Source organism: Tupaia chinensis, unplaced genomic scaffold (assembly GCF_000334495.1).
Source record: "Tupaia chinensis unplaced genomic scaffold, TupChi_1.0 Scaffold000682_1, whole genome shotgun sequence".
NCBI classification, from domain to species: domain Eukaryota; kingdom Metazoa; phylum Chordata; class Mammalia; order Scandentia; family Tupaiidae; genus Tupaia; species Tupaia belangeri.
In genome coordinates this window covers 1,316,593-1,329,466 of record NW_006160205.1, presented here as the reverse complement: position 1 = coordinate 1,329,466, position 12,874 = coordinate 1,316,593, and the positions used below count along the sequence as shown (strand labels likewise).

The 12,874-nt window shown below is 41.1% G+C and overlaps 1 protein-coding gene across 1 annotated transcript in view; it reads right to left on the bottom strand.

Annotated features, from left to right (window-relative positions):
* Positions 1-2,638: 2,638 nt before the first annotated feature.
* The window catches only part of LMOD3 (leiomodin 3), a 15,261-nt gene continuing 5,025 nt past the window's right edge, over positions 2,639-12,874 (bottom strand). The window contains exons 3-4 of the mRNA XM_006160393.1: positions 9,620-11,005; positions 2,639-2,961 (exon numbers count right to left, since the gene is read on the bottom strand). Of these exons, the coding sequence (XP_006160455.1) occupies positions 2,935-2,961; positions 9,620-11,005 (1,413 nt within the window). The 3' untranslated portion in view covers positions 2,639-2,934. The remainder of the gene's footprint in view (positions 2,962-9,619; positions 11,006-12,874) is intronic.

Here is a 12,874-nt window from a genome sequence, read left to right as displayed (position 1 = left end):
TGTCTGTCTGGCGAGCGCACGCGCCCTATAGCGAAAACCTCTCCAAAAAAAAAAAAAAATTTCTTTGAGTGTTTACACTTGGAGCCAGCAGGTAGCATGGTGGTTGGGATGTAGGACTTCCCCATGGTTGATCGCAGTTCGAGTTCTGGATCTGGCAGCTTGGTTTCTCACTTTCGCTCTCTCTCTTATCAAATTAAAAAATAATAAATTAAAAATAATTTTTTTAAAAAAAAGTTTACACTTAAGAAAAATAGTACAGTGGTGCCCCCTTACCCATAGTGGTTATGTCCTAAGACCCCCTGGGGATGGCTAAAGCTGCAGACAGTACTGAACCCTATATATACTGATTTTTTTCTATTCTATACATATCTATAAAAATACCTTAATTTATAAATCAGGCACAATGATGGATTAACAAAAACTAATTAAAAATAGAAACATTTTAACAATGTAGTATAATAAAATATTACAATCTCTCTCACTCAAACTATCTTATTGTACTGTGTTCACCCCTGTGATCCAGGGCGGACAGGTAGGATGATGCAAGATTCTATCCCATGGCTCAGAATAGTGTGTAATGTAAAACTTATGAACTACTTGTTTCTGGAACTTTCTATTTAATATTTTCAGACTTCAGTTGACCATGGGTAACTGAAACCACAGACTTGGACGTCATGGATAAGTGGGGGCTACCATACGAAGGATTTGTGGGAGATAAGAGTGGATTAGTAAACTGGGGCCAGGCAACCAAGGGCCTTGAAAGATAGGATAATGAGTTTGAAAGTAATCCTGTAAGCAAGTCTCCTTTAGACGATTTTTGAGGAGAGCGGCAAGATCAAATCAGACTCGTAGACTAGTTAACGCACACACATACACAACCCAAAAGCCTGTCAATACCTACATTTATCAAAAAAAAAAAATGTTTTTCTCGGGAACTAGCACTTGGCATAATGGCTACTCACTGGACTCCCACGTAGTCGACCGCACTCTGAGTCCCGGACCCGGTGGCTTAAACTCATGCTGGGCTCATGTGCGTGCATGCCCAAGATCCCGAGAGGAGAATGGAGGAGAAGGGATTGCGGCATGGCCATCCCTCCTGATGGGGTGATTTCTTGCTCTCTGTCTTTCTGGCAAGCGCATGGCCCTATAGCAAAAACCTCTCCAAAAAAAAAAAAAAAAAATCCCACAAAGGCATTAAGCTGTTCCCCATTGTCCCTACATGTAAACTCACTGCTAATTAGTTTTATGTCTGAGGGGCTTTTGATAATAGAAAATGCATGTAATAGGCTGGCTCAATGATTTAGTGGTTCAGGGAGTCAGACCCCAGGGGGCTGACTGCGGTTCAAGTGCTGGCCCTGGTGGCTTGAAAACACACACACACACACACAACATCAGTGTGCATGCCCAAAGTCCTGACAGGATGGAGAAGTGGAGGAGAAGGGATGGTAGGTCCATTAGGGGGGTTTTCTCTCTTTCTCTGAGTGCATGAGCCCTCTGGTAAAAATAAATAAATAACTAAAAAGCACACAACAAAAAAACTGTGGATGTATTTTTAAAGACTTTTCACAATGGGGCCAGCAAGTGCCATGGTGTTTAAGGTGCTGGACACTTCCAAAAGGCTGATCACTGTTCAAGTCCCAGAGCTGGTGGCTTGCTTTCTGACTTTCCCTCTCTGTATGTGTGTCTCTCTCTCTGGTCAAATTAAAATAAATGAATGAAAAATTAAATAATTCTTTATAGTAAAAAAGAAAACTTTCCACACAAAAATCAACTTGTACTTTGTTTTTCCAGTAACTTTTTGAAGTTTTCTCATACATGCTTGTTTTTACTTTTCCCACTATTTTTTCTGACACTTGGTTTCCTCCATGTCCAGTGGCTTAAGCGATCTGTTCCTCACAGAAGACTACCCTAAACACCATGGGAGGTGGAGAAAACCAAGTTGGAAATTGGAAATATCCCAAGTCTCCAGAAAAGAGCTAATTAACAATCCTTCCCTTTCAAAGCATCAGAAGGGCCAGAAGCTCAACTCACCTTTCACATTTCCATCGGGTGAAACATGGTTTATTCCCTTTAAGATACTATGTGATAGGGCTGCCTTGTCGCCTACTGGCTAAGGAAGCCACATGGCCAACTGTGGTTGGAATCCCAGCCCCAAATGCTTGAAAACCATGCTGGGTCTTCATCCTGATGGATGGAGAAATGGAAAAGGGATTGTGACGTGACTGCCCCATTAGGGTGTATTTTCTCTCTCTCTCTCTCTCTCTTTCTTTCTGTCTCTCTTGCTAGCACGTATCCTCTCTGGCAATAAAAGAAAATTTTAAAAAATGTATTGTGTTGGGGCCAGCTGGTGGCATGGTGGTAAAGGTGTTGGACTCCTACACGGCTGACGGTGGTTTGAGTCCCAGATCTGGTGGCTTGCTTTCTCATTTTCTTTCTCTGTCTCTGTCTCTCTCTGCTGAGTGCATGTGCCCCATAGCAGATTTAAAATAATAATAAAATTAAATAATTCTTTTTAAAAATGTATAGTGATGAATTACAGGAGAGGAAATGGAAGGAGAAAAATGGAAATAATGAACACTTCTGTCATATTTATTGTTACTTACCAGAAGAAAGCGATCATAAAACAAATGTTTGCCCCAAATTATTTTTTTTTTAAATTTCTGCTCATGAAAGCTTGACTTTGAATTTCACCTAAGTCACTCAGATTGGTAGGAAGTAGATGTCCCTCTCCATATCAATAGCGTCCCCTTCCTCTTCAGTCCCTACTTTGCCACGGCCCAAGCATTCTCCTTTTACAAATACCCCCGTCAGTCGTTGGTGTGGTTCCCTGTTCTGCCATCCGAATCCACAAGTGCCGCTTCGGAAACAGTCCCCAACTCTAATCCAGGAGTCACCGTTTCCATTTCTTGTTCTTCCAGACGATTCTGCCATCACTTATGCCAGCTCTTTTGGCAGTTGTACCTGTGATTCAAGTATTTGAAGAAAGGGAGAAAAATTAATCCTGGACATTCAAGAGCTTACAGCAAAAGTTACACACTTTACAAGCCTCAAAATAAACAGAATGGCGGGCCAGCAGGTGGTGTGGTGGCAAGGAGCTGGATCCCACATGGCTGACACTGAAGTTTGCTTTTCAGACCTGGTGATCTGAAAAACATGCTGGGTGTGTGAGCATGTGTGCCCAGAATCCCAAGAGAGAAAGGACTGCGGTGAAGCCATCTCCCCTGGGGAGTGATTTCTCACTTTCCCTTTCTCTCTGTCTTTGTCCCCTGGGTGTATGCGTGGGTTACAGAATGGATTAGAAATTCTGGCAGGAGAGCCCCCCAAATCCTGATAAAAACGACTACCACCACAAGCATTCATTTGGGCATTTACTTATGCTAGGGCTGTTCTAAGGACTTTGAGCACCTGGTGAGGCATGATATAGAAACACGAGGCAGGGTTCAAAGCCCGGCATCATCATTTACCTGACGTGTTGTGTTAGCGTCAGTTTTGTCAGCTATCAGATGACGACAACAACAGGACCCTTACAAGGGTGAATGAGGAAGGAAAACATTTTACATAGAGTACAAGTAGCTGTGATCGGGGCTGTGTGAGACTTGGGATGGATCATGGCATAAAATGCTGTAATGGGCTTTGTCTCTGTTTCTCTCTCTCTCTCTTTTTTTCTTTTCTAATTTGCCAGAGGATGGGTGTACTCACTGGAGACAGAGAGAGAGAGAGAGAGAGAGAGAAAGAAAACACTTCCCCCATGAGGGATAGTCATGCTGCAATCACACAGTATTTCTCCCTCCTTTGAGAATTTTTGGGCGTGTGTGGACATGTGCCTGGCCTGCTTTTCAAGCCAGTGGGTCCAGGACTCAAACCACACAGTCGGCCATGTGGGATCCAGTCACCCCAATTACCATCCCAGCAACTGACACTTCTTTGTCTTTGTCTCTTTCTCTCATGGAAAAAGAAAATGAATACTCTTAAGAAAACAGGTTTATAATTTTATCCGTTTGTGTGACTGGCACAGAAGCTGAATCTGAGGTAAATGCAGTTGGCAGCTGGTCTCAGGGAATTGAACAGTTACCATCAATGGTATTTTTTCTTAATTATTTAACTTCATTTATTTATTTACTTATTTTAATTTGACCAGAGAGGGAAAGAACAAGAGAAAGCAAGAAAGCAAGCTGTCAGATGTAGGACTTGAACCATGATCAGCCATGTGGGAATCCAGCACCCTTAATCACCACGTCACCTGCTGGCCCCGGCAATGGTATTTTATCTCAGTGAAAAGTACAAGTACTCATCTCGATGGTAGGCAGTGAGTGGACCACAAAACTACTGAAGATGAAACAAAACCATACATTTTTCAGGGCAGGAAAAGTGTGTAAAAACCTGATGTCTTTGCTTGATGCTGCTGGTACCATATTCACTTAGTTAGTAACTCACAGGGAAACAGATTAGTCATTATCTAATACATTCAGTTCCTTAGTCATGACAAAGACTTACAAAACATAACTAAAGGCAAGGGCAAACTAAAAAACTCTACAGGAGCCAAGTAAGTAATACACTGGGTCGTTTAAAAAGTCACAATGCCTTTTTTCATAGAAAAACACATTATGTCTTTTCGGGAAACCTAACAAATAAGCAAAGCACGCCAAGGATAAGGCAAGAGGGCAAGAGAGGAAACTGGAGGGGCCTCCCTTTCTGGTTTCAAGGAGAAGTCAAAACACAGAAACATTGACTTGTGCTAGGCAGCTGCAAGCCTGCCATGGCCAGATCCAGTGTATCAAGTGGTACCAGATATCTGGAATTACGATGTGACATTTAAGAGCTTAAACAAAAATACCTAAGCCAATACAGCAGGTCTGCTGATCCAGCTTGGTCTATTTGTTCAGAGTAAATGTCTTTCTTTTTTTTAAAAAAAATATTTTATTTATTATCATTTTTTTACATTTGCTATGGGGCCCCTGAACGAGAGAGAGAGAAAGAGAGAAAGCAAGTCACCAGGTCGGGGACTCAAACCACAGTCCACCATGTTGGAGTCCAGCACCTGAACCACCATGCCACCTGCTGGTCCCCAAAGTAAATTTCTTTAAAATTGAATTGAGTGAGTAGTTCTTGGAGGAGGTAGCATTTGAGCTAAGCAAGTATAAAAATTTTTCTATATTCATTTTCAGCAACTTCATTTCAGGAATCCTAGGCTGGAAACATGGGTGGGGAGAGAATAAGCATAAAAATGAACATCAAAACTCTTAAAATACAAACTGATTATTGGGATGTGTTCTGAAAATATAAAAAGATTATTTCCAAGTCTCTGAGAGGAAAATAGTATTATTAAAGTTTTCCAGGGCCAGTTTGTGGCACAGTGCTTAAGGTGGCTGGATCCCACATGGCAGACTATGTGCTGAGTCCTAGACCCAGCAGCTGAGAAACACGCCAGCAGCATATGCGGGCATGTCTAAAATCTCCAAAGGAGGGAGAAATGGAGGAGAAAGGACTGTGGTGTGACCATTCCCCATGGGGGTTCCTTTCTTGCTTTTCATCTCACTCTCTCTTTCAGTGAGAACACGCACCCTCTCACAAAATTTAAAAAAAGCAAAAGAGATAACTTTTGTTAAGTACAAATCATTCATATGTTTTTGGACAATATTCTAGTTAGAAATACCAATAATAAAATCACAAGATTTTAAAATTTATTCTCATTCTTGAAAATCTAGGGGTTGGTGGACATCTTTGCCCAAATTAAAAAACTTCTCATTTCATCCCTATCAAGTGAGCCTGTCGTGTTTCACTTGATTGGCTAAAAATGTCCCTTCATGGTGGAATTTTGTGATATCACCCCTCATGGTAGTTACAGTATTTCTATGAGTGGAAGATGCACATTGTGTGCTGTTTGGCAGTTCTGAAATCAGAATGCATCTTAAAATTGGCGATGTTTTGTGATAGCTGACTGGAAGCTCGTGTATAAACACCTTATAGTTATTCACGTTTTATTACCTCTACAGAGTGATTAGCCATGTTGGCATCACACACATGCAGACGGATTACCATGTAAAACATGTTAAACAGGGCAGCCCGTGGTCTGGTGGTTAAGGCTGCTGGTTCCCACATGACTGACTTCAGAGTTTGAGTGCCAGACCCAGCAGCTTGAGAAATATGCTGGGCACATGTGCATGTATGCATGCGTGTCCAAAATCCCGAAAGGAAGGAGAGATGGAGAAGGGATCCCAGCCATTCCCCATGGGGGGTGCTTTCTCACTTTCCCTCTTTGTGTATCTGTCTTACTCCAAGAGGGCACACCCCTCTAGCAAATTTTAAAATACATATACATTGAGGCCAGCAGGTGGCGTGGTGGTTAAAGGAGCTGGACTCCCACATGGCCGACCACAGTTTGAGTCCTGGACTTGAAGGCTTGCTTTCTCACTTTTGCTCTCTCTTTATGTGTGTCTCTCTTTGGTCAAATTGAAAAATAATGATAATAAATAAGTAAATACTTCTTTAAAAAATGCATATACATTAAAGAATGATACAGCAAATGATGTAAAATGTGATGGAGATGTGAGACTTGTTTATATTACTTTTGTGCTTCTAGAAGTCTAAAGTGATTTTTTTTTTTTTTGGAGAGGTTTTCGCTATAGGGCGCATGCGCTCGCCAGACAGACAGAGAGAGACATAGAGACAGAAAGCGAGAAATCACCCCCCAGGGGGGATGGTCACGCCACAATCCCTTCTCCTCCATTCTCCTCTCGGGATCTTGGGCACGCATGCACACGTGCCTGGCGTTAAGTTTAAAGTCACCGGGTCTGGGACACGAACCGCGGTCGACTACGTGGGAGTCCAGCAACATAGCCATTACGCTAACTGCTGGTTCCCTAAAGTGATTTTAAAATAGAAACATAAAAAATTTTAAATGTCTTCTAGAAGATTACACTACGATGCGGCTTCAAGGCAGAAATGTACTGCGTTTGCTGAAAGGCGCAGAAACAAAGCAGCAGGAAGCAAATTGATACGCGTGAAGTACTTTCCTCAGGATCACTACGCGTTTTCGCACTGTTCTTGCAGAGCACTTTACAGAGACCAAATAGATGACATTGTGTGACATTCTGTGAGATACATGCAAAAAGACGTGTGTCGCATGCCAAGCCAGGCAACTGAAGGCAGGAGAAATTGCCAGTTCCTCGGGATAGATGGGAGCCATTTCAAAGCACAAGCTGAGAGGCAAGACTGTCATTCAAAAAGCTTGTTAGAGTTTACTTTGCAGCATGTTTTTCTTTCTTAGTTTATTAAAAATAAAATCAAAACATACATAAGACTGAGGACCAGCAGTTAGCGTAATGGCTATGTTGCTGGACTCCCACGTAGTCGACCATGGTTTGAGTTCCGGACTCAGTGGCTTAAACTTACGCTGGACACGGGTGCGGGCGTGCCCAAGATCCCGAGAGGAGAATGGAGGAGAAGGGATTATAGCATGGTCATCCCCCCTGGGGGGTGGTTTCTTGCTTTCTGTCTCTCTGTCTCTCTCTGTCTGTCTGGAGAGCGCATGCACCCTATAGCAAAAACCTCTAAAAGAAATACTTAAGACTGATGACATTTTAGAATGGATTAAAATATGAAAAATGCAGTGTTTAGTAGGAAATTACATTCTTACAATTATCATCCTGAGTTTATTTTAATATCTTTGGCTCTAGGATCTCGACTCAAAGCTGAAGTATACTCAACTGAGTAAAAGGCAGAATATCTTGATGCCGAAAATCATAAAACCTACACTGTCGTCTCCATGAGAGTGAGACTGTACCAGTTTTATTCTCCCAACTTCTCGCAGTACCTGACATAGATATTTGTTGCATCTATGGATAGAATGGAACACACTTGGGAAGTGTCTTGCTCAAGAGAACATTCCCTCAGCAAATTAGTTCAGATGAGCGTTTGAACTTCTTTCTCTCTTTTACTCTAAATTCACATGCCATCTTGAATATAGATCTTCAATGACTTGTCATTCTTTTTGAGCTGTTGTTTTCAGACTACCCAGGCAACTTAGATATTCATTGCCAATGAATGTTTACAGAAGAAGTGATAGTGCTGATTTCTCTCAAACACCCGATTCACTCCCAGGGGAGGTCTGGCTGCCTGTGGAAGAGAGGGTGCAGAATGTCTTGATGCTGTGGCCAAGGTCAGATAAAGATCCCCTGCCTGACCTCATGTCACCGCTAGGGTTCTCATCTTGGCCTCAGCTCCAGGAAGATCAGAGTCCCTCAAAATCTCAGATGAAAGCTTTGGTAGGTTGGTAATTCTGCATTACTAGGAGAGGAGAATAAGAGACATACCTGTGTAGGATCTTTGAAAAGTCTATGGGAATGCATTACATGAATTTCAAACACTTTTACCAAAATAGACTCATAATTTAATTTTATTTTTCCACTAATAAGCCCCTTCTCACGCATAGATGTGGATAAGTAACAATTACCTTATTTTTGAATATGAAGTCTTTGGAGCAGAAAAAGGAACTACTTTCATGGAAATTTGTTTAACATGTCTTGAAAACCTGTGAGTATCTATGGTAATATATTGACCGTTTGGTCAACGTAATCTCTTGGCTAAATTACACACAAGATTTTACAATAATACGTTTAGTTATCAATCCCCATGCTCATTGGACACATCTCTTTCAACGCCCACAAATGCCATCATAATAATGACTAACCCATGTAAATGTTCACAAGCCAAGCTGCAAGGAATACAGGGTTTTTACTTTGTTCTTTTTTCCACTTTTCAGTAGGAGTGAAACACAATAAATAAGGCTCTTCAAAAAGTGTGTGGAAAACTTATATTACAAAAAAAACTATGTATGGATTTCAAAAACTATCTGCACCAAAATAAACTTGCACTTTAATTTCACTTTCCACAGACTTTTTAAAAAATTCCCTTTGCATTGGAACTGAAATAACAAAATATTTAAAAAATTTGTTAATATGGGGATGCTAGCCTGAAACTTGTCATATGCCTGCCTGTCTGCCTTACAAGGGAAATGTGTAAATGCAATTGTAGGAAGTCTCTCTTCATTTGCTAAAAAAGAACTAAGGATTTTATAGCATTTTGGAAGCAGTCAGCTATCTACAAACAACTGCCCTCTTCTCTACTAGCCTCATTTCTATTTCTCACAGCAGGTTCCTGGAGAGCTCTGATTGTCACCTCTGTGTAGTTACGGTACTTGGAGGGTTCAAAATAGTGGGGTGAAGTAAAACTTCATATCAGCACCGCCACTTCTTATCTGTATCTCTGAGACCTGTTATAAATCACTCTAAGCCTAGTCTCCTATTTTTTGAGGAGAATAACCGTATCTATCTTATAGGGTTATTAAGATGATTTATGAGTTTATTTGTATGATGACTCTGTCCTACAGTTAAGTAGAAAGCGGCTCAATAAATGTTAGCTGTGAATATTATATTATCAGTATAAAAGTCACGGCATGTCTTCGAGGATCATCAGTCATTAAGATCTACTGTTAGTGCTCCTGGGCTCCCCCCAGTTAGTCGCAACTATGAGAATGTCCTTGTGTTAAAGGAAACAGGGGAGAGAGCTGGGATGCATTTATGGTGGTGCTTATTCACCACTTCTCCCTCCTTCTACTTACAGGTTTAAGATAGGCGACATTGCTGTGACGAATGTCATTCAAGAGCTGATCTCTGGGAGTGATTTCCACCAACGGGGGCGGCCTATTTCTCGGCACCGGTTTGAGTGTTTTGATCACATCTTTGAGGTTGGTTTTCTCAGGCGGTTCTCTGGCTTCCGGCATCCGAGATTTGCGCTGGATTCTCTTCAGTTTCACCACCCGGAAAGAGTCAGGGTCTGTCTTGTACTGGGGAGGCTGCGATGGCTTTTTCATCATCTCGTTTCGTCGACTGAAGGGGACTGCTTGGGAGTTGGGAGGTCGAGGAGGAGAAGGCTGGAGGAACTCCTGCATTCTGGAATCCGGCATTGGTCCTCCCAGCATCTCCCACATTCCAGGAGGCAGCCCCAACCCATTCTCCAACATGGCGATCAACTTCCTCTGCTCTTTGAGTTGCTGTTGTTTTTGTTCTTCTTGTCTTTTCTGCCTTTGCTTATCCTGATTCCTGGTGAGCAGATTAGTTACCACCATTCTGGGACCCGGAAGCTCAAAATGGTAGCCCATCTTCAGTAGAGTGTTGTTTGCCTTTAGAAGCCTGGAGATTTCCATTTCAGCATGGTGGCCTAGCATGTGCCTCTGGTTGTGAAACCGAAGTTCAGTCAGTGTCTCGTTGAACTGGAGACACCTCATGATGGCCACAATTCCTTTGCCTGTGATGAAATTGGACTCGATGTTGAGAGTGGTAATGCTCCTATTTTCACGCAACATGTTAGCCAAGGCGAACGCTACGTTCTCATCCGCACCCACGTTGGCTAAACTGAAAGTTTTGATGTGCTTGTTTTTCTTCATGGCGTTGACAAAGTCCAGTAACATCTCTTTGGGGATGTTTTCAATGTTGTTCAAGTTGAGCTCCTTCATGTCGGGGTCATTCTGTCTAACTCGCCGCAAGCTCCCGTCCAGGTCTGTCTGGTTTCCTGAAGGCCTTGCACTAACCTTCAGAAAACTGGTATCTAGAGCTAACTTCTTAGGGTCTAATTTTGATATTTTTTTCACACTTGCTTCTTGTGCCTCTGGTCTGTCTCTCTCTTCTTCAAGTGCTTTATTAGTTATCTGTTGACAGGTGCTCTTGCAATTCCTGATTTGCTCCTTTGCTTCATTTTCCTCTTCTTTTTCAGTGTCTCCATCATTTTCACCATCATCTTCTCCTTCATCATCTTCATCTTCCTCATCTTCATCTTCATCTTCTTCGTCTGCATCATCATCATCATCATCATCACCAGTTTCTTGGACCTGGTTGCTATCCTTTGACTGTATTTTGTTTGCAGTTATTTCATTATTTAGCTTTTCTCTTAAAAATTGGGACATGCTTTTATTACCCTTGTTTATTTCTTCATGTTGTTGAGTATTTTCCTAAAAGAGAGGATCATGAGGGTTAGGATACGTAGCAGTGAAGAAATAGGAAGTAGAGCAATATCTACTCAAGATAATAAAAATATTGGGTCGTCAAAAAAGGTCCTCAGGTGTGTTTTTCTTTTTTTAAAAAAAGTATTTATTTTACTTATTATTTATTATTATTATTATTTACCACAGAGAAATAAAGGGAAACTGAAAAAGCAAGCCACCAGGTCCAGGATGCAAACCGTGGTCAACCATGTGGGAGTCCAGTGCCTCAACCACCACTCTACCTGCTGGCCCTGTATGCAAAAAATGCATCATGACTTTTCCAATGACCTAATATTAAGGGAAAAAAGCAAACCAATAAACCACACATATAGTATTATTTCAATTGTGTACATGTGTATATGTATATATGTAGGCCCACAGACACAATATACAAATATTTAATAGACGACATAGGAAAAATATCTGTCAGAATGTACCAAATTGGTGATTATTTCTGAGGAAGGGAGATAACATCTAAGAAAACTCTGAGAAGGGAAATCATTTAGAGAACTTATATGTTTTTTTGAGAGGTTTTTGCTATAGGGCACGTGCGCTCGTCAGAAAGACAGAGACAGACAGAAAATGAGAGATCACCCCCCAGTGGGGATGGCCACACCGCAATCCCTTCTCTTCCATTCTCCTCTTGGGATCTTGGGCACTCACGCACATGCGCCCGGCGTGAGTTTAAGCCACCAGGTCTGAGACTCAAATCACGGTCGAATACATGGGAGTCCAGTGACATAGCCATTATGCTAACTGCTGGTCCCACCGTCTATTATATTTTTATACATCAACTATTATGTTTTTCTACACAATATGTGTACATGATAGGTGTCATTTTGAAAGCCTGTGTAGCAATTTGAGACACAAATGTATCCAATCAAGAACTTAATCTTATGCTCACAAGCACAAGGAATCTTCAAAAAGTTAATGAAAAATGTGCATTATGAAAAAAAACACACATGGTTATAATTTTTGCATCAAAATAAACTCATACGTATTTCTGTGTTTCTGTCAACTTCCTGAAGTCCCATTCTATCTCAGTTTGAAACCAGTTACTAATTGTCTTTACCACTGCATTTCTCATCCACCCCAGCAGGGGGAGCCAACCATCAAGTTGTTTACACCAGAGGAAGAAAAAAATGTTAATAAAAATATTCTTTATTTTCCCCTAAAAATAGCATTCATAGAAATTGATTTTTAATTCAGTGATATACAATTGTAAAGTACCTAAAATTTGTACCTTAAACTGTAAGCTGATCAAACCAGTAATTTATTTTTTTCAGTCCGTCTGTGTTTAAGCTCCCCTGACCACAAATCCAGTTCACAACTTTCCTTAATCACAACCGTTATGAAAGTATTGACACAAGATACACCTATATCGGTAAGCACAACTGAAAAGGTCTTTTCCTAGGGAACCTCTGTCTTCTTCATTGCTAACTCACTTTTCAGTGGAATATTTTTGAAGATTATGCTGATACATAAGTATGTAATCAATGACAATTCTAGTATATTGATAAAAAATTCACGAAAACTTTCTTTAAGGCAGCTTTATAGTTATTCATTTCTAGATGTTTTCACTGATATCCAGTATGGTGAGAATATTACTTTTCTGTTATTTAGCCTAGAGTAACTGCGAAGTTTATGCTAGATTTCAGGGGGCCTGTGAATGAATGTCTTTGACACCGTAGATGAGATGTTATGTGGAAACGCTGGGGAGAGAGAGAACTTCATCGGCTTCTCAAAGGGACTATGAACCAAACAAACCAGTTAAGGACATTGCTTCTGGGTTCCATGTTAAGTCATTAAAATACCTTGGCTGCAGACTGCAGGCTT